The sequence below is a fragment of the Panthera tigris genome, chromosome C2 (genome assembly GCF_018350195.1).
Source record: "Panthera tigris isolate Pti1 chromosome C2, P.tigris_Pti1_mat1.1, whole genome shotgun sequence".
NCBI lineage: Eukaryota > Metazoa > Chordata > Mammalia > Carnivora > Felidae > Panthera > Panthera tigris.
In genome coordinates this window covers 65,089,761-65,108,559 of record NC_056668.1, presented here as the reverse complement: position 1 = coordinate 65,108,559, position 18,799 = coordinate 65,089,761, and the positions used below count along the sequence as shown (strand labels likewise).

Here is an 18,799-nt window from a genome sequence, read left to right as displayed (position 1 = left end):
TGAGATTACATTAAATCTATAAATCAGGTTGGGAAAACCGAACATCTTGACAATATTGAGTCTTCTCATCCATGAACATGGAATACCTCTCCATTTATTTATTCTTTTATTTCTTTATCGAAGTTTCAGTGTTCCCCATATAGATCTTGTATATATCTTGTTTAGTTTATACCTAAATATCCCATTTTTTATAGTAGTGTAAATGGTTTTGTATTTTTAATTTTAAATCCCACTTGTTCATTGGTGATATATAGAAAGGAATTGACTTCTGTATATGAACCTTGTATCCTACAGCCTTACTATAATCACTTATTAGTTCTAGGTTTTTTTAGCCCTTTCTTTCTGATTGTCTACATAGATGAACATGGCATCTGCTAACAAAGAGATTTCTTCTTTCCCAATCTGTATAACTTTTATTTCCTTTTCTTATCTTACTGCATTAGCTAGGACTTCTATGATGTTGAAAAGGAGGGGTGAGAGGGGCCATCCCTGCCTTGTTCCTGATCTTAGGGGAAAAGCTCCAAATTTCTCACCATTAAGTATGTTGTAGTTTTTTTGTACATGTTCTTTATCAAGTTGAGGATGTTTCCCTCTATTCCTAGTTTACTCAGCTTTTATCATGAATGGGCACTGGATATTTCAAATACTTTTTCTGCCTCTATCAATTTGGTCATGTGATTTTTCTTGTTCAGCTTGTTGATATGACAGATGACACTAATTGATTTCCAAATGCTGAACCAGCTTTGCAAATCTGGACAATCTTACATGGTCATAGTGCTTGGTCATTTGCTAACATTTGGTTGAGGATATCTGTGCCTATGTTCATGAGAGATAATGGTCTGTAGCTTTCTTTTAATGTCTTTGTCTGATTTTGGCATTTGAATAATGCTGACCACATAAAGTTAGAAAGTATTCTCTCTGCTTCTATTATCTAAAGAGATTGCAGACAATGGTATCATTTCTTAAGTGTTTGGTAGAATTCACCAGTAGATCCATCTGGTTCTGGTGCTTTATGTTTTGGAATGTTAGTACTTATTGATTCGATTTCTTTGATACAGGTCTATTTACATTGCCAATTTCCTCTTGTGTGAGTTTTGACAAGTTGTGTCTTTCAAGTGATTAGCTTTTCATCTAGGTTATCAAATTTGCAAGCATAGAGTTATTCATAGTATTCCCTTATTATCTTTTTTTCATAGTAACCATCTTTATTTTCTTTTTAAAATTTTTATTTTATTATTCTCAGATCAGTTAACGTACTGTGTAGTCTTGGCTTCAGGAGTAGAACCCAGTGATTCATCTCTTACATATGACACCCAGTGCTCATCGCAAAAAGTGTCCTCCTTAATGCCCGTCACCCATTTAACCGCCCCTCCCCCATCAACCCTCAGTTTGTTCTCTGTATTTAAGAGTCTCTTATGGTTTGCCTCCCTCTCTCTTTTTATCTTATTTTTCCTTCCCTTCCCCTATGTTCATCTGTTAAGGCCTCCCAAATTCCACATATGAGTGAAACAATATGATATCCGTCTTTCTCTGACTGATTTATTTCACTTAGCATAACATCCTCTAGTTCCATCCACATTGTGGCAAATGGCAAGATTTCATTCTTTTTCATCACCAAAAAGTATTCCATTATATATATATATATATACACACACACACACACACACACACACACACACACACATCTTCTTAATCCATTCATCAGTTGATAGACATTTGGGCTCTTTCCATAATTTGACTATTGCTGATAGCACTGCTATAAACATTGGGGTCCATGTGCCCCTCCAAATCAGCATTTTTGTATTCTTTGGATAAATTCCTAGTGGTGCAATTGCTGGGTCGTAGGGCAGTTCTCTTTAATTTTTTGAGGAACCTCCACACTGTTTTCCAGAGTGGCTGCACCACTGTATCAGCTCTAGCAGTTTTTTGGTAGTGTCAGATTTTCCATGTAGAGTATCATTCCCACCAACAATGCAAGAGGGTTCCTTTTTCTCCACATCCTCACCAGCATCTGTTGTTTCCTGATTTGTTAATTTTAGCCATTCTGACCGATGTGAGGTGGTATCTCACTGTGGTTTTGATTTGTATTTCCCTGATGATGAGCACTGTTGAGCATCTTTTCATGTGTGTTTGCTATCTTGATTTCTTCTTTGAAAAAGTATCTATTCATGTCTTCTGCCCATTTCTTCACTGGATTGTTTTTTGGGTGTTGAGTTTATTAAGTTCTTTTTAGATTTTGGATACTAACCCTTTATCCGATATGTCATTTGCAAATATCTTCTAACATTCCATTGGTTGCCTTTTTAGTTTTATAGCTTCCGTCACTATGCAGAGCCTTTTTACCTTGATGAAGTCTCATTAGTTTATTTTTGCTTTTGTTTCCCTTGCCCAGTAAGAAGGTGCTATGACCAATGTCAAAGAGCTTACTGCCTGTTTTCTCCTCTAGGATTTTGATGGTTTCCTGTCTCACATTTAGGTCTTTCATCCGTTTTGAATTTACTTTTGTGTATGGTGTAAGAAAGTGGGCCAGTTTCATTCTTCTGCATGTTGCTGTCCAGTTTTCCCAGCTCCATTTGCTAAAGAGACTGTCTTTTTTCCATTGGATACTCCTTCCTGCTTTGTCAAAGATTAGTTGGCCATATACTTATGGGTCCATTTCTGGGTTCTCTATTCTATTCCATTTATCTATGTGTCTGTTTTGGTGCCAACACCATACTGTCTTGATGATTACAGCTTTGTAATACAGGCAAAAGTCTGGGATTGTAATACCTCCAGCTTTGGTTTTCTTTTTCAACATTACTTTGGCTATTCAGGGTCTTCTGTGGTTCCAAACACATTTTAGGATTGTTCTGGCCCTGTGAAGAATGCTGGTACAATTTTGATAGGGATTCCACTGAATGTGTAGATTGCTTTGGATAGTATCAACGTTTTAACAATATTTGTTTTTCTAATCCATGAGCATAGAGTGTTTTTCCATTTCTTTATGTCTTCTTCAATTTCTTTATAAACTTTCTACAGTTTTTAGCATACAGGTCTTTTACATCTTTGGTTAGGTTTGTTCCTAGGTATTTTATGGTTCTTGGTACAATTATAAATGGGATCGATTCCTTGATATCTCTTTCTGTTACTTCATTATTGGTGTATAGAAATGCAACTGATGTCTGTACATTGATTTTACATCCTGCAACTTTGCTGAGTTCATATATCAGCTCTAGCAGTTTTTTGATCAAGTCAGGTTTTCCATGTAGAGTATCATGTCATCTGCGAAGAGTGCAAATTTGACTTCTTTACCAATTCAGATGCTTTTTATTTTGTGTTGTTGTCTGATTGCTGAGGCCAGGATTTCCAACACTATGTTGAACAACAGTGGTGAGAATGGACATCTCTGTCATGTTCCTGACTTCAGGGGTAAAGCACTCAGTTTTTTCCCACTGAGGATGATATTAGCTATGGGCCCTTTGTATATGGCTTTTATGACATTAAGGTATGTTCCTTTTATCCCAACTTACTTGAGGGTTTTTATTAAGAGAGGATGCTATATTTTGTCAAGTGCTTTCTCTACATCTATTGACAAGATCACATGGTTCTTATCCTTTCTTCTATTAATGTGGTGTGTCACATTGATTGATTTGTGAATATTGAACGAGACCTGCAGCCCAGGAATGAATCCCATTTGATCATGGTGAATAATTCTTTTAATATACTGTTGAATTTGATTTGCTAGTATCTTGTTGAGAATTTCTGCGTCCACGTTCATCAGGGATATTGGCCAATAGTTCTCCTTTTTAGTGGGGTCTTTGTCTGGTTTTGGAATCAAGGTAATGCTAGCTTCATAGAATGAGTAAGTAAAGACTCCAACAGCTAAACATGAAAAGGGTATGGCTGGAGAAGGCCAGCTGGTCCCCAGACAAGTCCATCCCTGCTAACATAAGGTGGAATTATCCTCACTGCTCAGAAATTCATCACGGCCAGAATTCCAGAGCTGACTTCATTCAGGGATACTGATTGATTCTTTAAAAACTTCTAAGAAGGACAGAGATTATCTAAGATGTCAACTGTCAAAGTTTGTTATAGGAAATCCCTCATGTCACAGTTAATTTAGAAAAGAAGTGAAAAGGCCCAGTGTTCATGACTGTAGACCTCAGAACTCACCATAATTAAATGAACAACTTTTAAACCTGATGTAATTATGACCTCCAAAGAAGATGATCCAGTGAGCCTACATTTAAAGTATTATCAAAGGTATCTTTAGGGATCTACTGGTCTCATATCTCTCCCTTTGCTCATATAAAACATTTCACTAAAAACAAGTCTGCAGCTGTCCTTGGGTAAAATGAACCACACAAAGTTGCTCTGTCAAGGGGGAAAGAAAGAAATCTATTTTCCATCTATGTAAGAGCCATAGGTATCCATGCAGTCTTAAAAAAATCAAAGGAGAATTGGGATCATAACTGGCATTTATCTTAAGGATTACAGACATTTGATAACATATATTCTATTCATAAAATGCTATATAATAAGGGGTAACCATATCCTTTAAATGCTTGTTTGAAAGGCAAGCCCTATCTAAGTTTCGATTCAGAAATCTGAGACCTTAAAAAAGGTTTCTTTTCCTGATCATTTCATTTTTTTCTCTCAGACAAACATTAAGTTATACTAACACAGGAAACAGTAATAGCAAAAACAGTATAGCCCTAAAACAAAAGACTAGGAAACTGGACATTAATCCCAGATCCGGCTCTTATCCTTTACTTCTCTCTTACCTTGGTCCAATCCTCTTTGGGACAGAAACCATGTTTTATTGATCTTTGCATATTAAACATTTTTATTTTTTATTTTTGAGAGACAGAGACAGATAGAGCATGAGTAGGGGAGGGGCACAGAGAGAGGGATACACAGGATCCAAAGCAGCCTCCAGGCTCTGAGCTGTCAGCACAGATCCCAACACAGGGCTCGAACTCGGGAACCTTGAGATCATGACCTGAGCTGAAGTCGGATGCTCAACCAACTGAGCCACCCAGGCGCCCCTGATCTTTGTATATTAAATTAACTTGTATAGCTTAGATGATTATTAAATTATGAAGTTCCAATATTCAAAACCTATTTCATGACTGATTCATTTTCTTGATAAAATGTTGAAGAACTGTTACCAAATAAGTGTGTGTTTCAGGTAAGTAAAAAGGATATTTAAACTTTTATTTTTACCATAACTCATAATAAGAAGAAATACATTTTACATCATAACCATTACATACGAATGTATGTATGTATCTATCCAAAACAAAAGTTATAAGCAAAAAAGCAATTTACCCTGATGCTTTTGGTTATTTTCTATTCAATTTTGTTTTCTAAAATGCTGTTCATCACCCACTAAAATATTTCATGACTTTCAAATGATTTGTGATCCAGAATTTGAAAAATATTGATCTAGAGAACTATCTTCTGGAAATAAGCATGGGAACAAACAGCAAATAAACTAGAAAAAAAGTTTTAAAATAATGGCTACTTACTTGGTTACTGCAAAAACGACATTAAGTGGCATCTGTTGATGAAATGGAAGGAAAGGCCTGGCGGGAGAAAGAACACAAACATGTGGGACTTATGCATTGTGTGCTCTCTGTGCCTTATTCCAACTCTCAGATTCGTCCCTTAAAATCAGTGAGCTTGAATATCCCATAAATCTGTAATCCACAAACCTGGGAAAACACAAAATCACTGGGCAGTGGGGAGATTTTTGTTTAAAATGCAAATTACCAGGTCTAGCCCAGGAGACTCAGTACATTTAAAGTAGAGCTAATGAATCTGCATTTTTAATAAACATTCTGATGTTTTCTCTGAAGATGGTAAAGAAGCCACACTTTCAGAAGTGGTGCCTTCTACCTGGACTTCCAATTGGTCATTAGATCCCACTTCCCTGAGACATTCTGAAATTCCCAGTGATTTAGTTTTAAAAACTACCCCCAGAAAGTCTAGAAATTGAGTATACCATGTTAAAAATTTAACATTTCTCTGGAAAATCAGCATCACATAACTTCCATAAGGAGGATGCTCACAAATAACAATGCAGATTACAAATTTACTTTCTCCAAGGAAGCTTATGTATATTAAGATTATTTTTCTTTTTCTTTTTTTTTTCAATATATGAAGTTTATTGTCAAATTGGTTTCCATACAACACCCAGTGCTCATCCCAAAAGGTGCCCTCCTCAATACCCATCACCCACCCTGCCCTCCCTCCCACCCCCCCATCAACCCTCAGTTTGTTCTCAGTTTTTAACAGTCTCTTATGCTTTGGCTCTCTCCCACTCTAACCTCTTTTTTTTTTTTTTTTCCTTCCCCTCCCCCATGGGTTTCTGTTGTTTCTCAGGATCCACATAAGAGTGAAAACATATGGTATCTGTCTTTCTCTGTATGGCTTATTTCACTTAGCATCACACTCTCCAGTTCCATCCATGTTGCTACAAAGGGCCATATTTCATTCTTTCTCATTGCCACGTAGTACTCCATTGTGTATATAAACCACAATTTCTTTATCCATTCATCAGTTGATGGACACAAGATTATTTTTCTAACCACATAAAACCTAGAGGGAGATCCTCATTTTAATTTGACTATATGGTTATCACGTGAGTATTAATCACAAATGAAATGAAGTGAAACTTTCAACCACGTTGGTTTTGGCAACATTCACACAACAGATAGCAAATGTCACCTACATGTCCACTTATAACAACTGCCCATGTACTATGACTGTCATGGTGTCTCTCCTGCATCTCACTTGATTTGATGACTTCATTTTGTTCTCAAATATACGTTCCTATTTACAGCTAATAGCTCTGAAGTCAGGCAGATTTAGCTGGAAATCCCAGATCTGCCACTTATTAACTTAAGAGACTTCAAGCAATTTACTTCTCCTGTCTTGGTCTCAGCTTCCTTACTGATAAATGGGGATAATATATCTTATCCTATATTTCTGTTGTAAAAATTGATTATATATATCAAGCACTTAAATTGGTGCCTGGCACACTGCATGCACTCAGAAGTGACAGCTGGTATCATTATCATAAAGACATTCTCTAAAAATACCAGGGCTCATTTTCATTAGTAATTACTTTTTACCTTTCAAAGTATTTATAGCGATTCTTTCCAGTTACTTCAGGATCTGCATAAACCTCTTTGGCCATCTGAAAAGATGTATCTGTTCTAAAATGAAGCAGGAGAACATTATTAAAGTCTAACATGTCATTTCCAAACATTTCTATTTCATATTTTTATGTCTATAAAGTCGGAGATACACAGGGTATCTGAGACTGAGAGCAAAGTCTTCTCTAACATGCATCTGACTGACCTACATCTCAGACTAGATAACACAGTAAAACCTTAGATTGTGAGTAACTTGTTCTGTGAGTGTTCTGTAAGACAAGCAAACATTTCTAACAAATTTTACTTGATAAATGAGCAATGTCTTGCAATACAAGAGGTACCAGATGACAAATGTCACATGATCACAACTGAGCCAATGGTTCTTCTCTCTCTCTCTCTCTCTCTCTCACTGCGGGGCTGTGGGTGATCGTCTTCCATGCTCAGCTGTTCAGTCTCAGGCCATGGTGTTTGGCAGAAATCAGTGATTTTTCAGAATGTTGGAAGGTGCCCACAACTGACACTGGTATTTTCTTGTCACTTCAAAACACCTGTGGACAGTAGCACCTGCGTGGCTCAAGTCGGTTAAGCGTCCGACTTCAGCTCAGGTCATGATCTCACAGTTTGTGAGTTCGAGCCCCGCATCAGGCTCTGTGCTGACAGCTCAGAGCCTGGAGCCTGCTTCAGATTCTGTGTCTCCCTCTCTCTGCCCCTCCCCCACTCACGCTTTCTCTCTCAAAAATAAATAAACGTTAAAAAAAAAAGTTCAGGGGCGCCTGGGTGGCTCAGTTGGTTGGGCGGCCGACTTCGGCTCAGGTCATGATCTCTCGGTCCATGAGTTCGAGCCCCACGTCGGGCTCTGTGCTGACAGCTCAGAGCCTGGAGCCTGTTTCAGATTCTGTGTCTCCCTCTCTCTGGCTCTTCCCTGTTCATGCTCTGTCTCTCACTGTCTCAAAAATAAATAAAACATTAAAAAAAAATTAAAAAAAAAAAAAAAGAAAAGAGAGACTGAGTCTCTTGAAAATGTTAAAAAAAAAAAAAAGTTCAAAGCACCTATGGACAGTCCTTTGCTTTTCCATATAAGAGTAAGCCTAGGAATGCTTTGATTCATTCTAGGTCAGGTTGCCTGCAGATAAGACACTTTCCTTTCCTGCCTTATTGCCAGTTACATTAAATATAGTAAATGACAAAGAGTTTATTAATACTGTACTGTAGTCAATATCCATGTGAGTGTATACAATGGTGCCCATGCAGTAAAAGATTCCACTGAGCCAAGAGACAGCAGTGATTCCATTAGTGAAAGTCATCCTACACAATAACCCTCCTCTCTCTTGTCTCCCTCACACCAGCCATGAAGGTTTTCAAAGGTAAGTACAGGTTAATTTGTTCACTTTTCTTTATATTTTGTATTTTCCTTATGATTTTATATTATATTACAGTATTGTAATCATTTTTATATGAATATTTTTGGGTTGTGGAACTAATCGTCTGAGTGTCCATTATTTCTTATGGGGAAATTCGCTTTGATATACAAGTGCTTTGGATTACAAGCATGTTTCCAGAATGAATTATGCTCTCAAACCAAGGTTTTGCTGTAATTACTTTCCCTGAGCCAGGAAGCCAGGAACCAACAAGAGGAAGTAAGAGTAAGAAAAGAGTAGATATAGGCTATCCCACATACAAAAATGCATACTTTTAATTAATAGCACATAGGAATAACAGAGTTTTAAGAGACAATTTTTTATGTCCATGCTGAAAGGTAGCTTTTTAAAATTTACTAAGTTTGACTCAAATAATTAAAAGAATAAAGAATTCAAGAGACTTATCTCTGAAGGTGCTTTGGCTGTAAGTCTCCAAAAATATATATTTAGATACTAGCCGAAAGGTATAGTTGCAATTTCTAAGATAGATCAAAGAAACAACAAATTCAGTCCCCTCTACCTTTGCTGGCAAGTTGTTATTTAATATATATATTCACTCCAAGGTTCTGAGAATATCTACTAACCTATAAACCTATAACCATTGCCCCTGAATCAGGCTTGTTTTGGGTAGAGGGGTTAACATATTTTTTTCAATGTTTATTTACTTTTGAGAGAGAGAGAGAGAGAGAGAGAGACAGGGTGTGAGCAGGCAAGGGGCAGAGAGAGGCAGACACAGAATCCAAAGTAGGCTCCAGGCTCTGACCTGTCAGCACATAGTCTGACGCGGGGCTCAAACCTATGAACTGCGAGGTCATGACCTGAGCTGAAGTCAGACACTTAACTGACTATGCCACCCAGGCCCCCCAACTAGGTAGAGGGGTTAAGAGAGAGAATTGGGGGTCAATCAACCTAGGTATAACATCACAATTGTGCTTTCAAAAAATGAAGAATAAAAAATTTTAAGAAGAAAAATAAATTCATTAAAAACATGAGTAGCAACTGAAGCTACCTGACACTTACATGGCAAGGTGCCAGAGGGCTTCTCTGTGTTTCTCCTCATGTCTCTTCCATTCCTGACGGATGAATGGTGGGACAGGGTCTGCCTTGCTCCAATACAGAGAATATCTTGGATAATGAATCAGGTTACTGAACATGGTTCTAAACCTGGGAACTTTTCTCTAATATTAAGACAGGGAGGTAGGGAAGAAAAGGACAAAATTTTACCATCAGATTTTCTAAAGCATTTTATTTATTATTGTAAATTTTTTTTAAAGGTACAAAACAGTGAATGTGGCATAGAAAGAAGAGATATTGTATATGCACAGACTATCTCTAGAAAGATACCCAAGAAACTGATAATAGATGACTACGAGAAGGGGCCTGAGGGTCAAAATTTACTTCACACTATATACGCTTTTGTACTACTTGAATTCTTGTAACACAGGCATACGTAACTTTCCCCACTGAAATAAATTAGGTTATAATGAATCCTTTATTCACTATTAATTAATATTCACACTGAGCCACAAGTATCAAGATGCCTTGTCCCCTAGGAATCATGACAAAGTAATTCCTGCAGAATATAAAATCCACTGGAGATCTGATGACTAGTTAATCTGATCAGTGCAGTTAGCAAAACTAGATGGTTCAAGTTCATCAGGCTGCCTTAGTGAATGAATTAGACCTACCAGTCTGTTTCGAATCAGGTTAGCTTGGATATTTGCCTGTGCGTAGTCTTTCTCACTTGACACAATAAACAACGGGTCTGCAAAATAAGCAATAAGGTAGTATAAGGAATAGAACATACTCCTGGGCTGAGAATAATGGCAAAACAATGTAATTACTTAATTGGGAAACAAATTATAAAAATTAGATACTGCCTAAATCTGTAGCAACTCACAGCCCTGTTACTCTACCACCAGTGAGAGTATATTAGATTCATCTCTTTTCAATGTATTCCAAAGTCAGTTTATAGAAATGGAAGGCAAAAAGAAGGCCTAATAAGTTCTCAAGCACCAGAGCTTAAACATGCAATCTTCTCTCCTATGAACAAACCACTTTCTGGGTCTGGATAGGCCAGGAAATAGTCTAAGATGAAAGACCATGTATACACTCACTACACCCATCTGCAAGTGAAAGAAATAACACATTTGGGCACTACTTCCCCCAGGACAAAAGAAAGATACAAACTCTTCACAACATGGTACCTCAGAATTGATAAATGTAGTAAGTAATGTCATTGTCTAACAAGAGATAAATAAAATCAGCTATAATTCACTCCTTGAATCTGTAAGTATGTTGATGACAGGACTAAATTTTTCTCCAAAGTTCAACAAAAGATTGCCATTATTTTAAGTATGTGCTTGTTAGATATATCTTTAAAGTGACATATTCAAGCTTTATTGTACCATCCCTTAAAATTAAACAGTATGGCATTAAATTCATAAGCAAGTCTATTCAGAAACAGACTTGATTTCCCAAGTTCACATCTCTTAAGAAACAAATACCCTGACCAACTAGTCTAGATGACTTGGTAACATATTTCTTCTAATATGCTGGTATGGTGATTTATAAGTAATTTAATTTAAATTTAATTTAGATAATGTGAGTCAGTTCCTAGAGTCTAATAATTCCTCAGTTACCCAACAAAAATGATATACTGGATACAGACATTTAATATTCCCCCCAAGGTTGAAAAGCTGTAAGAGGCTCAAGCTCTTTCTTTCAAGAAAGATTTATTGACTGACTACTATGTTCAAGGTGCTTGGAACACATCAACAAAAAGATAAAGATCCCTGACTTCATGAGAGAGAAAGATAATAATAACAACATAACAAATTAGCATATTATATAATACGTTAGAGTTAGAGGGTAGTAAGTATTACTAAAAAAAAGTGGGGAAAGAACAGCTAAGGGAGATGGGGCTGCAATTTTACACATGGTAGTCAAGGCAGGCCTCACTGAGAAGGTGACATTTAAGGAGACTTGCAAGTGGGGAGTTAACTATACAGTTATCTGAAGGAAGAGCGTTTGAAGCAGAGAAAACAGCTAGAGCAAATGCCCTACAACAGCGGCATGCCCGACATGTTTGGAGAACAGCAAAGAGACCAACATGATTGAAACACAGTGAGAGAGGGAAAACATAATAGATAAAAGGTCAGGGAAGTTACCCAGGGCCTACATCACATGGAGTTTTGTGAGCCACTGAAAAGAATTTGGCTTTAATCTGAGTAAAGTGGGGAACCACTGCAAGATTTTGAGCCAAGAAGCGATAAAATCTGACTTACATTTTAAAATGTTCATTGTGATTGCCCATGAAGAACAGACCTCACGGAAGCAATGGAAGAGGCAGGGAGACCTATTAGGAGGCTACTGCAATAAGCCTAGAGAAAAGATATGATGTTGGTTTGCACCATGGTGGTGGCAACAGAAGTGATGAAATAGGGCAGGATTCTAGATATATTTTTAAGGTGGAACAGAAGGGACTTATTAATGTGTTGGAATGGTGTGAGAGAGAGAGAGAGAGGAAACATGATGGCCTCAGCAGCCAAAGTATGGGGTTGGTATCAACTGATACAGGAAAACCTGTGGTGGAGCAAGTTTGTAGGGAGAACATTAGGAAAGCATGCTTAGGTATCTATTATGTGTCCAAGTGGAGATATAAAGTAGGCAATTTCATATACAAATCTACAGTTTGGGATAAAGTCTGGACCTGTGATACAAACTTGGGAATCATCACCTTTAGATATTATCTTCTTTAGCTTCATCACCCAAATCCACCTCTATGACTCAAGTTGAGAAGGTGATGGAAACTGGGCTGATTTAGGAATGACAAGGCCAAATTTTATGGCCTAAAATTACAGACTAGTGAATTTGAAGGCAGGACGAATGCACCTGTTTAAAGGGAAGAAGGCTATAGCTTCAACATGTCTGATATATTGGGAATAGCATCGGACAAAGGGAAACTTCTATTCGTATTCTTTTTTTAAGTGATTTAAAAGATGTCACTGGGCCTATGGTTCCAACTGTGTTGTTCATCTTAAGTGAATTTAGCCTGCATTTCCCCTAACTCTAAATAATAAATTATAAACCATTCTCCTCTTATTCCTATGAGGAGTATGAAGACATGATCTATAGAAACATTCCTGCCATCTATAGAAGATAATTACACAATACTATGTGATTTATGACTACACATTCTGTAACATACCCTACAATTGTGATCATAATCATTGCTCAAAGGCAATAGAAAGACCCCTGAGATGCCGAGGTAATGGCACTCATCAGGCATCACTTGCTTATTCTTACACGAGTGTTAAGTGCTTTATGTGCAATATTCCATTTAATCCTCACAAAAACCCAATGAGGTAGGCACTAGACCTCCATTTTATAGTTGAGGAAACTGAGGCTTCAAGAAGTTAGCCACTTACTGATGGAACAGTTAGAATGTGAACTCCAATTCTTCTGGCTCCCAGGCCTTACATTATCAAAAGCCCATGAATTTTACAGGGAAAAGTTTCTCATGGAAATCATGAGAAAGCCCCTCAGCCAATTTACCCATCTTGTAGAAACTCTTCTAATAAGCCTAGGAAGTTGTCACACCAAGTAATCATAAGAGACAGGAAGTATTTCAAACCCCAAGACATAATGATTACTTTTAGGGAAAGGCATAATAAACTGCATATTCTGGGGGAAAAGATAGCAAGAAAGAGCTTATGATAAACCTAGAAAGCATTTTAAAACATTTTTGGAAGCTAGAAAAATTAAATGGACCATATATTTAAAAGGCTTTAATTATCAGGGCAATAGTGTAGCTACTAATCCATCAACAAATTTAGATTCAGGAAAGTGATAACATATGGTGGTCACTTAGACATTTGAGACACAAAACATTTAGCCAAAAATTGAGGAAACTGCAAAATGGTACACAAATGAGGTATGATCTATAAAAAAATGATGTTAACTCTAAAGTACTTTACAAATGTATCTGAATTAACCTTAATTGCTACAGTGATCAGAGAAGTAAAAATTACATTTAATGAAGACACCCAAAGCTTCTTGGAGGAGCAAAAGCCTTGCAGACAATTAACTATGGTGAAAAGGCCATTGGGTTTGAGGGGTGTGGGTGGGTGAAGGGTGAAAAAACTTGGAAAGGTGCTTATGTGTGTGTATCACTGACCACAACACCTACCCACCGCAGTTCTTTCTGTCAGGATGGAAATCTGACCCAAGCCAGTCAACTCATTGGCTGGTCAAGAACATATCTTATTTCTCCAATTTGCAGCTAAGATACACAAGGACTCACAGGTGAGCTTTATTTAGGATAAGAGGCCATGTAGACTGCCACCCCAGTCCCTGTCATAGTAAAAGAAATCCATAAACAAGTGGCTTTCTGTCAGATGGAAGAAGGACACATATATGCACAGAAAAAAGCAGGGTTAGAGTTGCCAGATAAAATACAGGATCCTCAGTTAAATTTAAATTTCACGTAAGCAATGAATAACTTTTTATATAAATAGATCCCAAATATTGCATGGGACTAAAATATTACTTGTTATTTATCTCAAATGCAAATTTAACTGCACATCCTGTATTTTTACTTGCTAAATCCGACAACCTAAACAAAGTTAAAAAAAAAAAATAGGTCCAAGAAATCAAGCAGAAGGGCACTACACCTTAGTTCTGATCTTCCCTGTCTTCCCTTCCTTCTACTTTGTCCTGGCTATATTATGCTTCCTGTCCATTAATAGACGTGAGATTGCCCGTCTAATTGGAAGAATCCAAACTTTATTTGGCCTATTTTGAGTGGGTTTCTGTTCCTTGCAAGGGACACGGAAACATTTAGTAACCCCCTGCAGAAAAAAAAAGGGGGGGGGGGAGAAACTTTTAAGGATAAAAGACAGGAAACTTGATAAATTATTTGCCTGTCTTTACTAAATAAGTATATCCCATTCTCAAATTACTTTTGAAATAAACATGGTGTGTTTACAAGGGTTTACTAGATTTATTTTACAAGACGAAACCAAGAGTGAATAAAGAAAATCACAGGCCAGAATATGTAAGCAACCATTACAAAGCCCCTATACCAGGAAATGGGTAACCTATTGATTCCCAGTGAAAGAAGATCCTGGGAATCCCAGAGGAGATACCACACGGTTAAAAGCAATGCAAGATTCAGGTGAAAAGCATGGGACTGCTGAGGGCAAAATCGGAAAAAAAAAAATGTACCAACACTGGAATAGGTGCTGAGAAGGCTGCAAAAATGTATAAAACAAGAACTTAAAGAACTCAAAGAACTTAAGGTCCAGTAGAAGATACAGAACATAAACGGACAAGCTGGGCATTAAAATAAACTGGGGTTTTACTGATCCAAAGGAACACAGTGGACCTAGTTTATAAGCAGTGCTTTAATAAATAACAATAAGTTTTGAAAGAGAGAGAGAAAACTGAAAACAAAGGCGAGATAAACTGGTACTTCTTTATCTACAAAGCCAAATTTGGAGTTGCCCAGAGAATGAGGGAGGGAAGGTCATTTTTGTCTGGCACTTCATACAGTTAGAATGAGGGAATGTTGAGTGAATCTCCAAGTCTGCTAAATCATTGCATACATTTCTGGATAACAAAACACCCGGTACAGGTTTCAGAAAGATTGCTTAAAGCTGTGCAGACTATCTGGAAAAGACGGTGGGGGACAGTAAAGCGACTGCGCGCGGTGTTCCTCCTAGACGCAGAGCGCACCTGCGGCTTCCGACGCGCGCACAGGAGCACCGCCACCTGGGGAGCTTTGCGCTGCTCTCACCCAACAAAGGATAACCGTGGTCAGGGGATCGTCCCGAGGCTGGTCTTCCGTTCACCTCGCCCCTTAGCCGGGTATCACCGACCCAAAGCCCACCTAGGCCAGGAGTCGACAACTCTGGAGGGAGGTCCGGTGCCGCCCTTACCGTACAGAAAATCATACGGTCGACTGGAGGAGACGTTGCCCCAGGTCCCTGACTTCACCCCGCACCGGGTTTGAGACACCTGCGGGTTGGCCTGGGGCTCCTCGATAGTCACTACATGGCTCATAGTGTCGACTCTTCCCTCCGGTCAGCCGGGGACCAACTAGAAAAGCCCAGCTGTTGTGCGCACGGGAGCTATGGTAACCTCCGCCAGAACGCCGAGAGAAGGGGCGGGGCGAGGAGCAGGAGAGGATGGTCCGGACGAATGCGCGGGGAGGGGCTTGGAACGGAAGGGGCGGGGATTGTGTGGGAAAGGACCAGTAGGGTGAAGAAAAGGGAGGAGTGGGGCGAGACTCAGGAAGGGAAGGAAGTGGGGAAAGGAGAGCGCGGAGGAGCGTAAAAGTGTGTGTGGGGTGGAGAGCAGAAGGATGGAAAAGAAGGGCAGGCTTGAGGAGGGAAGCGTGCTGGCTGGGGAAGGGCGTCCTCACTTCCCACTGCACTTACAAGAGTACCGCGAGCCCTCGACCGCCCTCCTTGAGCCCTCGCCCGGAGAGCAGCCAGATGCTGCTCTTCAAATCCAGCAGAGATTTGACCATTACAATTCTTAACTCTTTCGGAAATCCCAGGGAAATCTCAATCTTCTAGAATAGTTTAGGTTTTTCATTTCCGACATCCCCTTTCCGCAGCGCGTGTTCTGCTTTTAAAACTATTAAGCAAAATTTTAAACATAGGCAAAGGTAAATGCACTTTTAATAACCCTCACGGACTCATCACCAAGAATCAACAATTAACATTTTGCCCATCTAGTTTCATCCCCTCGACTGCTCCGTGTTTAACTATTTTGAAACAGATCCCAGACATTTTACCCTTAAATTAATCTGCATCTCAAACTGACACGGATTTTCTTAACTTCACCACAATTATCACATGAAACAAAATTAGTAATTCCTTTTTATCATCTAATACTCAGTACATATTCAAATTAACTTGGCTGAATCCAAAATATCATTCAATAGTTGGGGTTTTTTTTCCCATTAAAAGCATAAAAAAAAAAAGTCTTCATACTGCATTTTGGTATGTCTCTTAAGTCTTATCCTAGAACAATAGATTTCTAATACTTTGAATGATTTTATTACCTGGGATTCTTCTATAAACTTTCTCTCACCAGCTCTGGTTGTCATGAAATACAGGGATCCTAGAAGAAAGGCGTGATAAATGCTGGGCTTTTTCACTTTAATTATAAAATTTCAGAGAAATTAGTTAGTCCCCTAGCAACCTCCAATGTTAACCAGTAAGGTTTTGTTTAGTTATCATTAGCAATGCATACATTTTACGTATCTGATGAATTTTAATCCATTATTATTTATGATGCTCAAATTATCTTGTTAGGCTAGTGGCACACCTTAGAGTTGACTTCTTTATCCCTTTGATGTGATCTATAGACACTTATAGAATAAGCCTCCTCGGCTGCTATCCCTCTTTCCACACATACTCCTGGTTTTGCTTACTCCTAAACTTCTTGGGGCTTTTGAACCAGCCATATACTTTGTCACTCCCAACTCTTTGCTCAAACTGATTTCTTTGCCTAAAATGCTTTTTCCTATTTATGCACCCCAACTAATATAGGTCTCCTTGAAGACTCAGTGCTAACCTTACTACATTTATGTAGCTTCCCCAAATCCCCCAAATAGATTGAGGGTTCATTCTTTCTTCCAATGCTATAGTAGCACGAATATCATGGATCACCTTGCATTAGTAATGGTTTGCAACTCTCCTGCACACAACTGTGCATTCATTGTGGACACAGTCCTTCACATGGTCATTTGGTATCTCTGAAGTACCTGGTAAATAAAAGCTTAATAAAATGATTCCTAAATGAATAAATACATCCACTTATTAAACAAATTTACTGTCAGGGCACCTAGGTGGCTCAGTCAGTTCCAACTTCGGCTCAGGTCATGATCTCATAGTTTCTGGGTTTGAGCCCCACATTGGGCTCTGTGCTGACAGCTTAGAGCCTGGAGCCTGCTTCAGAGTCTGTGTCTCCCTCTCTTTCTGCCCTTCCCCCACCGGTTCTCTCTCTCTCTCTCTCTCTCTCTCTCTCTCTCTCTCTCTCTCCCCCCCCCAAAAAAAAATAAATTTAAAAAAAAGCAATTTACTGTCTACTATAAAATAGGTATTGAAGATTCTGAGATAAGTTATACAGCTCACTGGATGATGAAGAAAACAGACCCAGAAACAAATAAAATACAATGTTGTATGGTGTGATGATATTTTTCTGTCTGTGGGCATAGCTACATTTCCACTTTCTGTCCATTTTCCCCAGAATGCTCCTCACCCCTGGCCCCCCCATCTTACCGCTGCTGACTTCTCATCATTCAAGTTCTCGCTAAAATGTCCCCTCAGAAAGACTTACCTCACTGAATCACATAAATTAATCTTAAGTAGCCAACAACCAGCCCCCTCCATAAATACACTGGAAGACATTCACCAATAAATATGTCAAATGTGATGAGATAAGTGACTATGTGAATGTCTTACATAGACTGTACTGGCCATTTTACAGGAGTTGCTCACTCTCTCCCTTGCTGGGAGGAAGCAAGTAGCCATGTTGGGGACCCTACGTACCAAAGTACTGATCCTCTTGGAGCTGAGGGCAGCCTCCAACCCACAGCCAGCAAGAAACCAAATCCTTCAATCCTACAACTGCAGGAAACTGAATTGTGCCAACAACTTGAGTGAAATTAAAAGCATATCCTTCCCAGGGCATGTGGGTGGCTCAGTGGGTTGAGCATCCATCTCTTGATTTCGGCTCAGATCATGATCTCATGGATCATGAGTTCAAGCCCAATGTTGGGCTCTGCGTGGACAGCATGGAGTCTACTTGGGATCCTCTCTCTCCCTCTCTCTCCCTCTCTCTCTGTCCCTCCCCTGCTCACACTCTCTAAATACATACATACATATATACATTAGAAAAAATACATATGTACATACATACTTAAAAAAAAAAAGGATATCCTTCCCCATTAGAACCTCAGATAAGACCACAGTTTCATCCAATATCTTGATTGTAGTCTTGTGAGACCCTAATCAGAGGAGCTACTTAAGCCATGTCTAGATTCCTAACTATAAAAAACTGAGATAATAAATGTGTATTCCCACTAGGTTTTTGCTAATATTGCTATACAGCAAGAATTAACTAATGTGGAATCTTTATGAAATTACATTCTGCGTCTTGTGGTTTACTTGTATAAAAGTAACTTTGATAATGTAGAGAGGCGTAAGTTAATAAAAAACCCAT

The 18,799-nt window shown here is 38.6% G+C and overlaps 1 protein-coding gene across 5 annotated transcripts in view; it reads right to left on the bottom strand.

Annotated features, from left to right (window-relative positions):
- The window catches only part of CFAP91 (cilia and flagella associated protein 91), an 85,156-nt gene extending 69,439 nt beyond the window's left edge, over positions 1-15,717 (bottom strand). For 4 of the 5 annotated variants that reach the window (XR_006207560.1, XR_006207561.1, XM_015544810.2 and 1 more), the window contains exons 1-5: positions 15,502-15,717; positions 10,249-10,325; positions 9,581-9,738; positions 7,119-7,202; positions 5,511-5,567 (exon numbers count right to left, since the gene is read on the bottom strand). Coding sequence is in view for 3 of the 5 variants with exons in the window: in XM_015544810.2 (XP_015400296.1) it covers positions 5,511-5,567; positions 7,119-7,202; positions 9,581-9,738; positions 10,249-10,325; positions 15,502-15,625 (500 nt within the window). In the remaining 2 variants the exon portion in view is untranslated. Of the gene's footprint in view, positions 1-5,510; positions 5,568-7,118; positions 7,203-9,580; positions 9,739-10,248; positions 10,326-15,298; positions 15,372-15,501 lie in introns of those variants that run through there. The other variant, XM_042956489.1, reaches the window with a different exon arrangement.
- Positions 15,718-18,799: the final 3,082 nt, after the last annotated feature.